Source organism: Micromys minutus (genome assembly GCF_963924665.1).
Source record: "Micromys minutus genome assembly, chromosome: 25".
Classification (NCBI taxonomy): Eukaryota; Metazoa; Chordata; class Mammalia; order Rodentia; family Muridae; genus Micromys; species Micromys minutus.
The window spans coordinates 4,118,412-4,136,240 of record NC_137960.1 but is presented as its reverse complement, the minus strand read 5'-3'; the positions used below and the strand labels follow the sequence as shown (position 1 = coordinate 4,136,240).

The 17,829-nt window shown below is 47.1% G+C and overlaps 2 protein-coding genes across 3 annotated transcripts in view; one reads left to right on the top strand and one right to left on the bottom strand.

The window, feature by feature from the left end:
- The first annotated feature begins 1 nt into the window (after window position 1).
- Window positions 2–7,348, top strand: TAF11 (TATA-box binding protein associated factor 11). Of its 2 annotated transcripts, none has more exons than XM_080938418.1 (6): window positions 2–130; window positions 911–1,613; window positions 3,508–3,656; window positions 5,420–5,507; window positions 5,898–5,994; window positions 6,721–7,348. In XM_080938418.1, the coding sequence occupies exons 2-6, from the start codon at window positions 1,443–1,445 to the stop codon at window positions 6,849–6,851; spliced, it is 636 nt and encodes a 211-aa protein (XP_080794544.1). In that variant the 5' UTR covers window positions 2–130; window positions 911–1,442; the 3' UTR covers window positions 6,852–7,348. The 2 variants fall into 2 exon arrangements, with proteins under 2 accessions (XP_080794544.1, XP_080794545.1); XM_080938419.1 differs by lacking the exon at window positions 2–130 and adding an exon at window positions 661–768.
- Window positions 7,349–8,187: 839 nt separating this feature from the next.
- BLTP3A (bridge-like lipid transfer protein family member 3A) overlaps window positions 8,188–17,829 on the bottom strand; it is a 43,186-nt gene continuing 33,544 nt past the window's right edge. Inside the window, exons 15-21 of the mRNA XM_080938235.1 lie at window positions 17,139–17,335; window positions 14,734–14,885; window positions 14,493–14,643; window positions 13,300–13,562; window positions 12,346–12,454; window positions 12,140–12,240; window positions 8,188–11,886 (exon numbers count right to left, since the gene is read on the bottom strand). Coding sequence (XP_080794361.1) covers window positions 11,761–11,886; window positions 12,140–12,240; window positions 12,346–12,454; window positions 13,300–13,562; window positions 14,493–14,643; window positions 14,734–14,885; window positions 17,139–17,335 — 1,099 coding nt within the window. The 3' untranslated portion in view covers window positions 8,188–11,760. The remainder of the gene's footprint in view (window positions 11,887–12,139; window positions 12,241–12,345; window positions 12,455–13,299; window positions 13,563–14,492; window positions 14,644–14,733; window positions 14,886–17,138; window positions 17,336–17,829) is intronic.

Genomic DNA, 17,829 nt, shown 5'->3' with positions numbered 1-17,829 from the left:
TTGCCCACCTAGTGGGCGGGGCTCCGCGCTGCCTTGCAGGTGACCCAGGATGGCGGAGTGGAGCGGGGACGTGCAGAGCGGAGCCTGGCCCAGACGCGGTCCACGCCCAGCGGGCCCGCCCATTCGACAGGTGGGAGAGAACGAAGGCCGCACACTTATAGGAGCTTCCCGAAGTGCTCGCCCTCCCCAAAGGTTTGGGATCTCGTGGGACTGGAAATACGCTCATTGGTCCAGGAACCGTAGAAACCAAAGAAATGTGGTAATGGGTACCTATGTTTTCAATTCCATTCAACTCGCATAGACTAAATACGGAATAGGCGCGGAAACCTAGAACCAGGCTTGAAAAATCCCGCCCTCTGGTGCCTCCTTGAGGGAAGACGGGAGAGTTTTACAACTGCAGTTAGCCTGGCCTTTTAGTACTTGCCATAGCATCCCTGTGAGTTTAAAAGCAAGTCACGGGCTAGCCAAGGCTACATAATGAGTGCCTATCTCAAAAAAAAAGGGAGGTACGGGAGTGGTTAAGAGCAGTGGCTGTTCTGTCAGAGGATCTAGGTTTGATTTCCATCACTTTTGGACTCTCACAGCGGTCTGTAACTGTAACGGCCAGTTCCAGCGGACGTGACACTCTTTTCTGGCCTCCCAGGGTTCCAAGAATGCATGCGGAGCCCAGACTTGGATACAAAACACCCATACTCATGAAAAAAAAAAAATTTAAAATCTTTTTTAAAGGCACTATCCTCGCGCTCCATCCTACTATGCAGAAAAATGGTAGGATCTTCTTTCTCTTAGTTGTCGTGAGAAACATTTTTAAAGTCAGATTTGGGGGACTAGTTTCAGTTTTTAGTATGGGTGGACTGAGGGGGGAAATGTAATTGAGAAAGGACGATTGTTTTTTCTGTTTTTTTCTCAGGTTACTAGTCCTGTTCTGACGGTGGCTAATAGTTAAGGAATGAAACCATTGGATACATTCTGTCGGCACTACAGGTGTCTGCGGTACAGAAGGGAAGCCCAAGCCAAGGTAGACACAAGCCGGTGGTCTCAGTTCTTTGGAAAATAGGAGGTTGGGTCGCTGCTGGAAGTTGCTCAATCCAAAGTAGCAACAAGCAGCCTGACCGACTTTGCGCTGAAGGAGTTAAAGAAGAATTAACTGGCATTACAGTCCCAGGAAGGAGAAGAAAAAAAGTCTCTCGGTAAACGAATGTGCGCTCTTTCGAAAACGCTAAAGCAGAGAATCTACACTTCTATATTTTCTTTCTCATTAAAACAAAGTCAGTGTGCTTGAATCCCCTGAGCCAGTAACGCGCTTCTGAAAATGACCCCTCCCGGGAGCCGTGGGCATGACGTCATCACGACGCGACGACCCTTAAACACCAGCTCTTCAGCACAGCTCGCTGATCCCCCCCAGCTCCTTCGCCTGGCGTCGTCTCTGAACTCCTATCGTGATGGACAACCTTGGAGAGTCGCCCACGGACAAAGGCGGGGAGCCAGGGGAGTCAGAGGAGACGAGGGCTGCCCCTGGGGCTCCGGTGGCCGCCGACACGGAGGGAATCCCGGAGGAAACCGACAGGGATGGAGACGCAGATTTGAAAGAAGCCGCGGCGGAGGAAAACGAGGTGGGTAGAAGTTTGTGGATGATGCTGCAGGAGTACCCATGTTGCGCTTCTGGCTGTTTCCTGGCTTCCAAAGCCAGGAGAACTAGAATTCACCACGGCTCTTTGTAAGTCTGCAAGCTTGAGGGGTAGGGGAGGTGACGGGAAGGTAGAGGTGCTGTTTCGGTCCCATGCAGGCAGCTGAAGTAGAAGGAATGGATTCCAGGACTGCCTGAGCTACAAAATGAAACGTGCTTCTACCCCAGATCCTTTGTGGGAAGGGTTGGGGAGGGAGTAGGAGACAAGAAAAGACGGGGAGAAAATGGCTAAGGACAAATAAATTTAAAAATCGGAAGCACAAAGGTTAGAAACATGCAAATATCAGTAGCGAAAATAAGTTGAAAGGGTTATAATATAATGCCTTCTCTTCTCTCCAAATTTCTGTATGAGTTTAAATATGAATTTCTTTTTTTGTTTGTTTGTTTTTTGTTTTTCCAAGACAGGGTAACTCTAGCTCTCTTTGAACTCACCCTATAGATCTGGCTAGCCTCGAACTCAGAGATCCCCTTGCCTCTGATTTCCAAGTGTTAGTATCAAAGGCATGTGCCACCGCCACTGCCCAACATAAGTTTAATTTTAAAGGAACCATTAAATCTCGCTAATGAGTTTTGATGTATTAAGATGTTATAGTAAGTTGATCAGGACAAAGTATGTATTATCTTGTGAATAAAACTGTTAAATGCTTATGTGAAGAGGAACATAAATAATAAACATCTTCAATTTTTTTTTTTTTTTTTTTTTTTTTTAGCTTAGGGCAGGCAAAATGATTTAGCAGGTAAAGGTGCTTGCTATGAACTTTGATCCTCAGAACCCAATATTTCCACAAAGTTGTCCACTTGTAAACCCACACACGGTATGCATGAATGTGCATAATAATTGAAATTTTGTGGGTTTTTAAAAACATACTTTTATTATGTGAATTTTTCCTGTGTCTATTTGTTTGCCGTGTAGGTGTCCTCTGAAACTAGAATTGCTAACAATTGTGGGCTGAAATGTGGGTGTTGGTGATCGAACCTAGATACCCTGCAAGAACAGCCAATGCTCTTAACCTTCGAGCTGTCTGTGGTTTTTAGTTTAAACTCAATATAGTGGTACAAGTCTGTGATCGCAGCAAGGAGGCTTGAAGCAAGATGGTTTCCACAAGCTGGAAACCAGGGAGTGTTGGGCTACCAGCGCAGACTACAAAATGAGACCTTGGCTTAAATTACAAAAGAAAATAAAAGTTTCCAAACTGGGCATGGTGGCACACAGCTTTAATCAAAGTACTCTGAAGGCAGAGGCAGGTGGATCTCTGAATGCAAGGCAGCCTGGTCTACAGAGAGAGTTCCAGAACAGCCAGGGATATGTAAAGAGACTCTGTCTCAAATTATTTAAAACAAAAACAAAAAACTAAAAAACAAAACAAACAAAAAAAACCCAAACTTTTCTAGTCTGGTAATGGGAAAGGTCTCATGATCCAGTAGAGAAGGGATCAGAAGAACAGAGCACTGTTCTGAAGGGCACTCTTAAGACACACACAGAGGAGACTGTACTGACATCTTCTATGGAGTGAGGCCAAAGGGTGGGCCCAAGGGAGAATGGCTGTTTAGATCCTTGCATTTTCCCTGTAATGTGATAAACAGATAAGGGGCCTCTATGTGATTATGGCTGAGCTGGGAAGCTGGATCATTCATTTTCTTTCCCAGGTGGACTGTGTGATCTTCCTTCAGGAAGATGGTATGGTCAGTGCCTAGAACCAGACAGCTACTGTATAGATAAAGCTGCTGGGCTGGAAAGAAGAGGGTGTTTGCTGACCTTGCCCAAGCCTGAGAAGTGTACTGATACTAAGCATAATGAGAGTTTCTGTCCATCTTTCCAGCTCAAGAGTCAGGATGCTTCAGATTTAGCAGCAGTTGAGAGGGAAGACTCATCATTACTTACTCCTGCAGCCAAAAAGCTGAAACTAGACGCCAAGGACAAGAAGGAGAAGAAGCAGAAGGTGGACGAAGATGAGATTCAAAAGATGCAGTGAGTCACTAGCATCCCCAGTTCAGACTCTGACTTTTACTCAGTTTTTTGTTTGCTTTTGGAGTAAGGTTCATGAGGCTTAAGCTAGTCCCCAACTCCTGATCCTCCTGCCTCAGCCCGCATAGCGCTAAGACTAAAGGTATGAGCCACTAAGCCTGGATATAGTTTCAGGCCAACAAAATACCAGGTAAAGGTGCTTGTCACTGAGCCTAATGGCCCAAGTGTGGTCCTGGGAAAGCATGTGGAAAGAGGAATGAGTTCCTGGGAGCTGATCTGACCTCCAAACTGGCATGTTCCTGACAGACACAAAATTAATATAGACATTAAGGACATTAAGTAGTTGCTTTTTCAAATCATTTCTTTTTATACTACATTTGGTCAGTGTTTTAGGTTTTTTGTATCTGGAAATACTTGTGCAAACAGTGTCCTCATCCTCGTGAATGTCATTGTCATCTCAACCTGTGTGTGAGTCATTCTATCAACCCCTGCTAGGATTCTTTTAATTTATTTATTTTATGTATATAAAATAATATACTATCACTGTCTTCAGACACCAGAAGAGGGCACTGGATCCCATTACAGATGGTTGTGAGCCACCATGTGGTTGCTGGGATTTGAACTCAGGACCTCTGGAAGAACAGTCAGTGCTCTTAACCACTGGGCCATCTCTCCAGCCCCTCAAATTGTGTTTCTTAGAACATCGTGTTCCATCATTGGAAACATCTCTACAACTCTCTATGATTAACTAGCTGTATAAACACTGGCATGAGTGTTTTCATAGGCTTCTCAACATATTTCTAGATTTATGAAAACTGTAATCTTGTTTTAATTCATCATTTCAAGTTCCTTGGTAATACTTAAGGTTTTGAGTTGTTTTTTCTCCATCTTGATTAGCCATTGATATTTTTGTGAATTTCCTATTAAGTCTGGTACGTCTTCTAAAACTGGCTCAACCATCTTTTTATGTAAAAGAATTAATTAAAAAATAAAGGGAGCTAGAGAGACTGTTGAGAGGTTGAGAGCCATCTTGTGCTGACAGAGGACCAGTAAGGCCCAGCACACATATCCAGCTGCTTACAGAAGCCTGTAACTCTAGTTCCAAGAATCTGGCCTTCCCTCTGGTTCCCATGGACACCTGCACAAACATGCACAGACACAAACAGATTTTCACAGATGCCGTTTTGTTTGTTTTAAAGAAGCACAGGGCTAGTGGTGTGGCCTAGTTTAATCCCCAGGACCCATGTGATGGAAGGAGCCGACTTAGTCCATAGACTCAATAATTTAAACTAGAAGTATTAGGGCTGAGGCTCAGCTTGTAGACTGCCAGCAAAGCATTCAGTAGCCAGATGTGCTGGCACATCTGGGGTCCCGCTCTATCAAAGGTAGAGCCAGGAGGATCAGAAGTGTAAGATTACTCCCCTTGATTCCCCTCTAAACTTAATACTGAGGAACCTTGACTTGAACATAAGTGTCTACTGTCAGTGTGAAGTACGGTCAGCATAGAGTAGTATCTTTTCCTCATGATGCTTAGAAAGAGCAAGGTGGCCTCCACCTCCTGAGCAGGCATGCTTTTGTATTTAATGAAAGGAAATTGTGTTTCCTTTTTCTCTTTCCAAAGTCCCTTAGGAGTGGAAATGTTGCCATTCCTCAAGATCACCAAGCATAAAGCTTGAAACAGTGTTTGTCTGAGGCTTGTGTTTGTTGATTTATGACTTTAGTATTCATTCTCATTAACCGTCTTAATTACTCAATTTCTTGTCTAGAATCCTGGTCTCTTCTTTTTCTGAGGAGCAGCTGAACCGTTATGAAATGTATCGCAGGTCAGCTTTCCCTAAGGCAGCCATTAAAAGGGTAAGGATGTGTGTGAAGTGAGCTTAGGAGGGAGAAAGAATCATCTCTCACCATCTGGCCAACTCCAGCAAGTCAATACTGTTAACCTTTTGCACGTTTGGGATTGTTTTCCTCTGTTTTTAATTGCTGTGTCTGAGTAAATACCATGTATGTGGGTGCCCAGGAAAGCCACAAGAGGGTGTCAGATCCCCTTGACTGGAGTTAGTGGTTGTAAGCCACCCAATATGAGTGCTGGGAACTGAACTCTGGTCCTCTCGAAGGGCAGCAAGCACCCTTAACACTGAGCCATTCTGTAGCCCCAGGTCATGTGGCTATCAGCCGTCACTTACTGGCATTACATCTCCAGCCAGCTGTTGACCATATTGACACCAGCTTTCTCTTTCTTCCAAGCTGATCCAGTCCATCACCGGCACCTCTGTGTCTCAGAATGTTGTGATTGCCATGTCTGGCATTTCCAAAGTTTTTGTTGGGGAGGTGGTAGAAGAAGGTGAGTAGCGTCGGTCATGGCCTGTGCTGCTCTTGTGGAAATCTTATTTTCAACAATGTCTCCACCAGGGCATGTCTTTCAGGGCTGCAGGGGTTTCCAGCTGTTGTACACGCAGATGCTGTAGGGAGCATTGTCTTGAGAGCATGGCTATTTTTATTACTAGGTGTGTGGAGCTGATGGGGGGGGGGGGGGTGTTGACCATCTAGAAAATCCCTCTTCTTATCCCAGGGTGACAAAGACAGTTCTGTATTGTTTATCAGCCAACCTTGCTTCAAGAGTAATGCCTTGATAGCAATTCCTGTTTGAGTTTTCCCTGTCAAGGCGAAAGCTTGCTGCTTCTCATTGCTAATCTCTAGCTCCTGTGGGATATAGCAAAAGGCTGTGAGAGATACTTTATAGCACCCTTTCTTATTCTTTTCTTTCTTGGGGGGATGGGGGGATGGGGGGCTGGTGTTTTTCAAGACCTGGTTTCTCTGTATAGCCCTGGCTGGAAGTTTTAGAACTTGCTCTGTAGACCAGGTTGGCCTCAAACTCAAAAGAGATCCACTATCTTTGCCTCCCAAGTGCTAGGGTTAACGGCATGCACCGCCACACCCAGCTTATAGCATTCTCTTAAGGAAAAACACGTAGCTTGTCTCTTTAGCAAATTTCACAAAAGACAATTAGAACTGGAGTCGTGATTAGTAAATCTTAATGTGATGATATTGTTTCCTTTCCCCACACCAGCCCTGGATGTGTGTGAGAAATGGGGAGAAGTGCCACCCCTGCAGCCCAAGCACATGAGGGAGGCCGTGCGGAGGTTGAAATCCAAGGGGCAAATCCCCAACTCAAAGCACAAGAAAATCACCTTCTTCTAGATCTAATGGAGATTGTTCCAGACTTTTGAGTTGGACTTCTGTACTGAGGCTTTGTTGGTGGCGCGCCCAGGACACACGATACTGATTTTAATGTTTCTATCACACGTACAAGGTATGGAGTGTGACTCAGACTTGCCTTCTCTCAGTCATGGACTGTCCTGAGGCATGTTGAATTTCACTGACTCTTGGCTAGTTTGAAGGAAAAATATACAGGGCCCGTAAGTATCTTCTGGAGAGGGAGATGGTTTCAGAGAAAAACAAGAGAACTCTAGTGACTTCACATTGAAGCCTAAAGTTGCTAAGATTCAGGTTGTTTCTTGCTCTGGTTTTTGAAACAAACTTGGAATCACCTGCTGTAAAGACAGTCATACAGTGACATGCTTCTCACCATTAACATGTCAGGTTCTCCTGTGTATTTTGTGAAGGATCATTAAACTTTTCCAACCTGTGTGGTAGTTATTTTGTTGTAGGCAAAATTCATTGTTCTTCCAATAAAACTTGGCATTTTTCCCTTGTTTTTCAAGACCTGGTTTCTCTGTGTTGCCTTGGCTGTCCTAGGACTCACTCTGTAGACCAGACTGGCCTTGAACTTGTAAATCTGTCTACCTCCCCAAGTGCTGGGATGATGGGATGAAAGGTGTGGGACACCACCACCAGCCAGCTTGGTTTTGTTTTGTTTTGGGGTGGGGGGTCCTTTGACTCAAGGGTCTCACTATGTGGCCCTAGCTGATCTCAACCTCACAGACCACCACTATGGCTAGTATTAGTACTGGCTTTTTGTAGAAAAAAAGTTTTAGGACAAGGTCCCATTATATAGCCTTGGCTTAACTTATGTTAACCAGGCTGGCCTTGAACTCAAGAGCCTGCCTGGGGGCTCAAGTTACACAGTGGCCATCGTATGTGGCCCTGGAGAGACTATTCCAAGTTCCCAGCACCTGCGTCAGGCCATTGACAACTTCCTGTAACTCTAGTTCTAGAGGATGCAATACCTTTTCTGGCCTTCATAGGTATAGACACAGGACATATTCACACGCATTGGGGCGGGGAGCAAAAACACTCTAAGCATGTATTTATGCAATCAAGAAGACAACTTGAACTTTTTGCCTTTATGTCCCCAGTACTAGGATTATGGGTGTGTGCCATAACATTGGATTGGCTTACACAGCACTGGATCAGGCAGTCTACGAGTTTGTATGCACACTAGGCAAGCACTGCTAGAGCCATGGAAAAGGTTATCGATTCAATTCATATAAACACACGAGGACCAGTACTGTTCAACAGTATCATTTAATTTGTTTTTCAGGTGGTTCACAGAACCAGTACACTTGGGATTTGATTAGCTATTGCAACAGTAAACTTCCCAATACTGACCTAGGTTCAGTTCACCATACCAATTCTCACACCTTCCTGGGAGAATGAAGGGTGTGTTGACAGTGATTAGCAGTAGTAAGGCTACCTGATGTGGTTGGCAATCCACTGGCCCACTTCCCATGTGCTGCTGAGTATCAGAGGAAGCAGGGGTTGGAAGCTGTTCTCTTCTGAAGCTTTCCTGAGCAAGTCTTGTTTTTAGCACCCTGAGTTAGGGAAACAGCTCAGACTCACATAATTGGACTGATCTTAGGCGCTTACACTGAAACTCACTGGCTCAGCCAGTGCAGAGGGCGCTTCAGTGGGGGCACTCCATGAAAAGTGTGTAAGACTCAGGCTAACTCTTCACCAGAAAGTAGTAAACTAACAACTCCAGTAGGAAATTCTTAACACAGAAGATATGTCTACTTTGATAAACGATACAGGATAAGGGAGAAACAACAGAACAGAGAGCTCAGAGATCTCAGCCTGGCCCCTTAGTAAGGCCTCACTGTCTCCATACCTACGCTGGAGAGATGGACTAGAGGATGTGGTGGCACCTGTAAGGCCTTCGTCACCCAGACCTGTGCATTGCCCTCTCCTAGAATTCATAACGTTAAGTCCCGGCTGCCATGGTTTTAACCAGATGTTAGTCGGCTAGCTTAGGTAGTAGTTGAGGCATCAAAATAAAAGAAAGGGGTCTGGAATCAAACGGGAGCCCTCGCACCACCTCTGCAGCGCTCAATCTCTGGAGGCCCTAGGGGAAAACCAACATGGCTCCAGGGTTTGTTGAGATGTGGTATCAACCCTTTCTACTTCACAAGTCCTAGTCTCTCAGCACTGAGCACGTGAAGAGTGCAGTCCATGGCACAGTAAAGTCAGAAAATGAAACTGAAAACAGCTCTTGGGGAAAGAGACGCCATGTTGGCTCCGTCAGAGACTCCATTAGTCATTCCAGTAAACTGAAAATGAGTTAGAGATTGACAGCCATCTCTGCAGCCCAGTTAAGCGGATTAGACTAAGTCTACACACACCAGTACATATTCCCAGCACATGCATGTAAACAGGAAAGTTAGACAATCACAGAAGACACAGCTGTAAAGAGTTTCACAGCTGAGGACCATGTACAGTGGCTGAATGCTGAGGGACAGTGTTGTGGTCCCTCCAGAAGTCTTGAGGTATTATTTCGTGTTGCAAACGGCATCTTCACAGCTAAACTCCCAATGCATGGCACTACTCCGATTTCTGTTACCATTGCCCTGGAGAGCCACACAGCCAGTTTCTTTATGGCCAAGTCTCTCCTGCTCATCCCCCAGCGAATCACAAGGGAACGGAATCACAAGACGGTATTGAAACGCCACAGACTAATCATCTTACCGTGTTTCCTGAGGGATGGTTTCAAGACGCAAAAGGCCAAAGCTCTACTTCCTGCACATGGACGAACAGCCCAGATTCCCTCAGCTCAAAAACCTGACAACTGGCCATTAAGGCATTATCCTTGACACACACGAGGTCTGTACTGCAAGTTCAAGGGTAAAGCACACCAAGTTCTTGTCAGAAATCTTTTCCTGGGGGTGGGGAATGTGGTGATCAGAAGACGGAGGGGTTTGATTTTAAGCCAATTCAAGTGAAGGTGAAAAAATTTGTTCTAGTTATTGACCTCCCTTCTCTCTCACCAATGTTAGAAACACAGGTGCCACTTCTCCAATAACCCCTCAAGTTTCTGACTTTGCTAAAAGTGCTTTCTTTTTCCTTGAGGCAGTGACAGGGCCCCAGAACTAATGTTTGGAGATGGGTCCCTGATCCTGACTGTGCGATCCCCTGCACCCCTCATCTCCATCGCTCTCCGTTCTCTGAACCTTCCTTCTCTTCTCCATCTCCCAGATAAACAAATACAAGTGCCCTGGGGCTGGATGAAGTCACTCCCACGGTGCTGGAACACCGCCGGGCTTTAGAGCACAGCATCACAGTGACCCCTGCTTCCTCAGCAAGGCTCTGGATTCTTTCTGAAGTATTTGGTAGTAGTACTAGTAGCTGTTTAGATACACACAGTCCTTATTTTTGTGATGGTGCTTGTGATCCTAGGGTCTCACACAGGCCCTCACACGTGCCACTCACATACTCTACTTGTGAGCTGTACCGCAGCCCCGCACGTGCCTGTTCGAGGCCTTCCTGCGTCCACTTCCCTGTGCCTGTACTGTCCTCTCTTCGCGTCTGCTCTTTATTGTCTACAAGTTGTGGAACATCTATTGTAAATTACTTCACTTAAAGTTCTAGGTCACTTATAAAAATGTGAAATGAGGGAACTTCACCTGTTAACACTGTCTCCAGAAGATGATGTCCCTGCAATGTGTAACGTGTCTCCTCAGTGTAACAAACCACAATCCTCTGAAACGTGGTGTTCTAAGGTTTCCATTAGTGAAGAACATAACTGGCTCCTGCAAGTCTGAACAAATGTGACCTCACTCTTCCATAACTGTTTCTTTTTACATGGGATGGTGCTCCCATCCCGTCAGCCAGTTAGAACTCCAGTGGCATCACCAGCGCAACAGATGGACCATCTGCCTACGAAAGCATCAGGGATGCTGTGCTTCTATCCTGACGGCACTTAGAGCGCACCACAGAGGAAGCTTTGACCATCAGAAGGAAGGAAAGAAACCTGGGTTTGGTTTTACCTAAGTTGAAATCACATGACTTTAAAAGCCATAGTGATGGGGGAGTGAGGCGGCATACTTAGCGGGCACAACTAAGCCTAGCTTAGCCGAAGACTAACATAAGCACATTTAGCTCCCTAACTACCCAGTGCTTAAGTCAGCACAGGCAGAAAGATGCAGCAGTCCTAGGAAAGCAGGTGACCAGGGACTCCGGGAACAGAAAGGACAGTTGTGAAAACAGGAACTGGATCCCTGTCCTGCTCTCAGGTGAGCACTGTCCTGACTTAAATCTCACGCCAATTCTTACGCAGGGAAGGATTTCCTGACCACTTCATAGTCAGAGCGACGCAACGAAGAAACTCAGCAGGAAAGCCTGACTCAGAACACCAGCCAAGATGACACACGCCTAGCTCCATTCCAAACAAGGCAAGTCCATGTCACCCTGATGGCAGGCCTCCTCTGCCCCAACACCTGAGGGTGGGCTATTTCTTGATCTACTTCAAGACTCGGGCCAAGGGCCTTTCAGGTATGCCACAGGAAGTGCCAGGACATGGGATCTTTGGTGGCTGTGTGTATGACTCAGGTGACACCTGTTCACACAGGCCACGAAGGAAGCAAACTCTGCCATGAAAGCAGGAGGTGGCTGCTCTATGATGTAGAGAAGATTCCTCTAGTGTGCAGAGGACTACAAGGCTACGGAACGGCAAGACGGTGCAGGCCCAGGGCCCAGCTCCCCCAGTTCCTGGATGCAGCCATGCTCTGCCGGCTCCTCCACCCAGGCTAGCAGCCAGCAGCAAGCACACAAGGGAGAAATGTGCTCCCAATGCCACTGGCTCTGCGGCACCTGTCCTAGGTGGCACTGCTGCTGGTGATGTCTTCTCTCCGTGGCCCAGGTGGCTGAGCCGCTGTCAAAGCTCAAAGAGAGGGTTGTATTTCCTGATCTCCTGGAGAAGTTTTTCTTTGTCCTGGTTGGCAATAGCCAGTGCTTGTTTGGTGTCCATAAGCTCTTGCTGTAGGGCAGGCAGTTCTTTCTCCTGGAGGATAAATAGTTCACCATTAGAGAACGCAGAAGCATCTCCTTGAAGCACCACCAATAAGGAGGCTGGAGAGGGATAATGCAACAGAAGCACAGGAAGGTTAAAGAACCTCTATGGAGCCCGTCAGCTACAGGGACAGGAACAGGAGTGGCCGCTCCCCACCAACTCCTGTGTACAGCCTGTCATCTCTTCCAGACCCTGTGAACCCCCAGAGGTTTATGAGATTGTTTCTATCTAGTTAAGTCCTCACCTGGCGTCCCAAGCCCTGTCCTATGGGCACCAGGAGCACCTGCTCCTTTGACAGCTGCTGCTTCTCACGTACTTCAGCCAATGGTCTGTCCTGAGCAGGAGCTGGAGAAATAGTAACTAATTTCAGTGACAGACACCCAGCAGGAGCTGACAGCTTCTGCGTGCTTATCAGAGAAAGAGGCAGAGCAGCCAAGAAGCCTGACTCACCACCAAGGTGAAACACACCGTCGTCACCCCGCTTCAGCACAAGTCGCTCCATTGAGAAAGTGATGGGGACAGGGCCAGGGGATGTTGGGTAGATCGGAGGGATGTCATCCTGAAGGGGAGAAGGAAACGAAGGACTTACCCACCCAGCTCAGGGTGATGCCGTCTATCCTCCTGACATTCTTTTGTTTGTTTGAATTTATTTATTATGCATGTATCTCTGAGTGTGGGTGTGCAGTCTAGGGCTCAAATGTGGGGGTCAGAGAACGATTTGTGGGAATAGGGTCTTACTTTCTAACATATGAGCCCCAGAAATTAAACTCAGGTCAATAAGCATAGCAGCAAATGTGTGTACCCATGTTTTTAGCTCACCGTACAACTTTGTGAGCACTAAGGCACGCCCATCCTAGAGATGGTGGAAAAGACAAACTAGGAACCTGGCATGGTTATGTCACATGTCAAAGTCAAGATTAGGGTTACAGGTAAGCTAGGCTTTGTTGAGTGTCAACGTGTGTGCACATGTCTGAATTCTTATGTGCTCACGTGCACATTCAAGTGTGTACATGTGGAGGGTAAGGCTTGCACCTTAATCGTGCTCTCTGCCCTATTTTTCAAGGTTTCTTTTATATGTATAAATGTGTTACATTCATACATGAATATGCAATACATGAATGTCTGGTGCCTGAGGGGACCAGAAGGAGGTGTCAGATCCGCTGGAACTGGAGTAACAGATGGCTGTGAGTCACCCTGTGGATGCTGGGGAAAAAAAATGTCAGGTCCTCTGTGAGAGCAGCCAGTGCTCTGAACTGCAAAGCCATCACTCCAGCCGTCTCTCTCTCTCTCTCTCTCTCTCTCTCTCTCTTTCTCTCTCTCTCTCTCTCTGCTGCACACTTGCTCACTTGCGCACACACTGCCGCTGCCGAGCTACGGAGCCCAGGCAAGCACGGTCCCTCTCACCTTGAGAGTAACACTGCAGTCCAGGAGCTCCATCTGCATAGGGACTACCACAGGGACCTCCTCATCCTCCAAGAAAGGACCCAGACCACTGAGCACTGAGGTGAACAGCTCCAGGTCACAGCCCCGAAGTAAGAACCGCAGAAAGCCATTTTGTGTGGCCAGCGGGGAATGAACGGCTGCACCAGGCCCCACCTCAAAGCGCAGACCCACAGCAGGCCTGATGGGGTCAGTCTTCAGGTTTGAGGGTTCCTCCAAGCCTGGGCCTTTGGGAAAAGAGCGGAGGAAAACTTACTAACCCAGGACTACTGTAAGGCCTTCAGCCAAGCCCAGTACTCATGACCCTACACCACGCCACCTCACAGGAGAGAATCGAGTCACAGAGAATGACTTGCCCAAAGTCACACCACTGTGGACAGCAAAGGTAAGGCTGAAGCCAGGCAGTCGGAGCCCATGAGCTCAGACTCCTTGTTAGGATGGCCCTCGAGGCAGAGGAGAGGGAAAGGGTCCTGCACCCTGCATCTTTTCCTTCTCTGATGTCTCGACACTGGCATCTGTCACTGGGCCATGCTAATCCCTCCAAACACCATAAAGATCACCCGGACATTATCCCAGGGAACAGTTTGTGTGAGAAGCTGAAGCACCCCACTCTAGTGATCTGGAATCGTACGTAGGGTAGAACCTCAGGGACATAAAGCTAGGGAAACTCTTGAACATGCGCACCAGGCAAGATGTACCGGATGACCACAGCACCTCTACTTCAAACACGGCAGAGATGGTGTGGTGGCGCGTTCCAGTGAGTGAAGAACCCAGGAGGCCCGGGTAGGGCAATCAGGAATTCCAGACCAGCCTGAGACGCGCAGTTAATCTGCAAGCCAGCATGGACTGCATGACCGAGACCTTGTCTATAAACAACCAGAAAAGAGCAGGAACGACAGAAACTCTTCCATCAGAAACAGGCTTTTGTTGGCAGCCATAAGGCAAAGGAGGGGCCAGTCTATGTTAAGCTGGACATGAGGACAGACACTACCCAGGGAGTGGGAAGCCAGGACCCCTGCTGAAGACCAGATTCACAGAGACTTTCCCCAGTGGCTGCTAGAGAAAAGGGAACTGCGGGGCCTAGAACAGGGCTGGGTGCTGGATGAGTTCTCCCACCTCACGTAAATCCCACTATCTGGAATGGTCACCACACATACCTGGGCACTGTCCGTGTAGAAACTGCCCGAGTCCCACGGTGCCCAGCTGCTGCAGCGCCAGCTCCTCTGCTTGCAAGGCTACGGCCAGGTCCTCACCACGAATCTCAATCCCAAGTGATACTTCCTTCACCTTTAGGACCAGAACTGACACCTGTCGTGAGAGAGTCTCTTAGTTCCAAGTCCCAGGCTTTGCACCTGGCAGAGAACCTACCCTCCGCACAAAGAGAGCAGGGCGGCTGACCGGGTGCAGAACGAGGTCTCCGCTGGCTGACGCTGAGCTGTTGGTCTCTGGCAGCCCCTGGCCACAACTGTCCATAACAGGGCTCCCCTGAATGCCACTATCATCCAAGACGCTTGTCACAGATCCTGGGGGAACAGACTCTGGACCAGACTCTGCATGAAGAAGACAAAGAAAGATTTAAATTCAGAAGTCAGAAAGATCTAGTCACATTCAATCTCTGACATCAGGAACAACTCTGAAAACAAACAAAACACACCAGAGAGCTGACGGACTTAAGAACAGTCGTTCCTTTAACGTGCAACACTCTACTTGGTCAAACCTAACACAAGTCTAAACAGAAGCAACCTGTGTGTCCTCTGGCCAACAGAGAATCGGCATGTGGTATAGATATGCGTACAAAGAACAATATGGAACAGATAATCAGTGCCTGGTACATATACAAACAACAATATTTGGACTTGAAATGAAAGGAAATTCAATTCTATACTACACACATTAAACCTAGAGTCTTGTGTATTATACTGCATTAAATAAAATAAAGAAATCATAAAAGGATAGGCAAGCAGATATGGCAGCCTATGCCTGGAATCCAAGGGCACAGGAGACCGAGGGAGGATCATGGGCTGGAGGACAGCAGGGCCTACACAGTGCTGACTCCAAAAGCAGAGACTAAAGAGATGGCTCAGTGGTTAACAGCGCTGGCTGCTCTTGCAGAGGACCTGGCTCTGTTCCCAGTGACGAACAACTGCCTGTGACTTCAGCTCCTGCCTTCTGAGGGCACCTGTACTTACATGCACATACCCATAAAGATACAGCAACAGCCCCTCCCCCAAAAATAGAGAACACATGTTGTCAAGAATGTGGAGAAAAACTGAGCTGTGTGGCACACCCCTTTTATCGAAGCACTCGGGATGCAGTGGCAGGTGGATCTCTCTGAGTTTCAGGCCAGCCAAGGCTACACAGAGAAACCTAGTCTTAAAAAACCAAAAAAGGGCTGGAGAGATGGCTCAGCAGTTAAGAGCACTGACTGCTCTTCCAGAGGTCCTGAGTTCAATTCCCAGTAACCACATGGTGGTTCACAACCATCTGTAATGGGATCTGATGCCCTCTTCTGGTGTGTCTGAAGACAGCTACGGTGTACTCATTCATAAAATAAATAAATCTTAAAAAAAAAAAAAAGCTGAACTGCAACAGAAAGAAAAAGGAAGAGAGAAAGGAAAGACAGACAGACAGACAGACAGACAGCCATGGAGAAGAGGGGCACAATGGGGCAATGTCAATCAGTCCAGGCATATGGAGAGCGGTAGCTCTCTGAGCCACCCCACTTCCTGCTGTGTTCAAGGGAATGCAGTGGTCATGTGTGTTGCCGTGTTTGTGGCTCAGTTCTAGGGAATCCAACACTCCTATGGCCTCACGACAGTGTACACGTTAGACATACTAGAAGGCAAAACACACCCGTGTACATTGTATATTTTTAAGTTAAGTTAATCACTATATCAACAGACAAAAAACTTCATAGTTTTCCAACAATAAAATACATAGGCAAGAGCTAGACAAATTTTTCAGAGTTAGGAGCACTAGCTGCTCTAGTAAAAGACCCAAGTTAGAATCCCAGCACCCCTGGGCTGGAGAGATGGCTCAGCGGTTAAGAGCACTGACTGCTCTTCCAGAGGTCCTGAGTTCAAATCCCAGGAACCACATGGTGGCTCACAACCATCTGTAATGAGATCTGATGCCCTCTTCTGGTGTCTGAAGACAGCTACAGTGTATATATAATAAATAAATCTTAAAAAAAAAAAAAAAGAATCCCAGCACCCACACAGCAGCTCGCAATGGTCTTTGCCTCTAGTGCCAGGGCACCCAGCACACTCTTCTGACTCCCAAGAGCAGCAGGTATGCACATGGTATACTTACAAACAAAACAATCATGCATGCATATCAATAGAAAAATAAAAAACAATATAAAAAAAGAAAAATCTTTCAAAATAAAAGATCACAGGCAAAACGAGGATCAGACAGAAAATGTTTGTTTCACTGACAGCCGGTGTTGTGGGCCTAAGACTAAGCCTTTCTTACGTGAGGTAGTAAACAGCAACCTGTAAGAGATGAGAGAGGTTGCAGATGCCTGCCATCCCAGCAAGTGAGAGGCAGGAGAATAGGGACTTCAAAACTAGCATGGATTACAGGAGACACCCCACACATATCCCCATAAAACCCCCAAAATTTAAATATAAGAATAACCTGGGAAATGTGGAGACAAAGCCAGGAAAACAGATGTACAGGATTCTCTTTTGCTCGGTCAGGGGAAATGCCTGTTTTATTCCACCTCTACTCCACCTGCACCCTGATGGTGTGAGCAACAGACACAGAGCCCTCTCAGGACACAAAACCATGCTCCCACATACCAGACTCCAAGAGCATCACAAAGCTGTCACTGCCATCGCTGTCCACTGAGATCCGGTCTTCAGGGCCACCGCTGTCCAATGAAATGCCATCAAATGACTGCTGAGAGACTGTCCTCTTCATAGAGAAGAAACGAAGCCGGGAAGCGCCTCCGCTGGCTGGGGCCACCACCCCCTCATCTGACTTGGACGTGGCCTCCCTGTGTTTTTATAAAAAAAAAAGAAAAGAAAAGAAAAGAAAAATCAACAAAACCCACCAGCTCAGTGCCGATCACCGGTTTGTTCCCACCCCACCCCCAGGCTAATCCACTTCCCTGATTCTGACAGGCAATGACCTGCCCGCTTAATTTAAGCAGTTAGTGCCATTAAATCTCAAGGTTATTCAGGGACATGCCATCAACAGTCAACCACCCACCACTGTGGTGGGTGCCCAAAGCCACTTGAGTCTTTTTTCTGAGTGTGTGTGTGCGTGCGCACACAGGCTCACATGTGTACATGCATACACAGATGCATGGATCCTGAAGCCAGAAGAGGGCATCCGATCCCAGGAACTGAGTTCTAGAAGGCTGAGCTGCACGATTTTGAGTTCTGAAAGGCAGTAAGAGCTCTAAAGACTGAGCCATTCCTGCAGCCCCACTCCTAAAGTCTTTACTCAACTGCTCTGGGAGACCAGTGCAGGGTAGGTAAACTGACT

Excerpts from the sequence above, each read along its gene's own strand:
- TAF11 (XM_080938418.1), top strand. The coding sequence starts at position 1,443 with ATGGACAACCTTGGAGAGTCGCCCACGGACAAAGGCGGGGAGCCAGGG. Across the intron at positions 3,657-5,419 it reads GATGAGATTCAAAAGATGCA|AATCCTGGTCTCTTCTTTTT; the intron begins GTGAGTCACTAG and ends TTTCTTGTCTAG. Across the intron at positions 5,508-5,897 it reads CTAAGGCAGCCATTAAAAGG|CTGATCCAGTCCATCACCGG; the intron begins GTAAGGATGTGT and ends CTTTCTTCCAAG.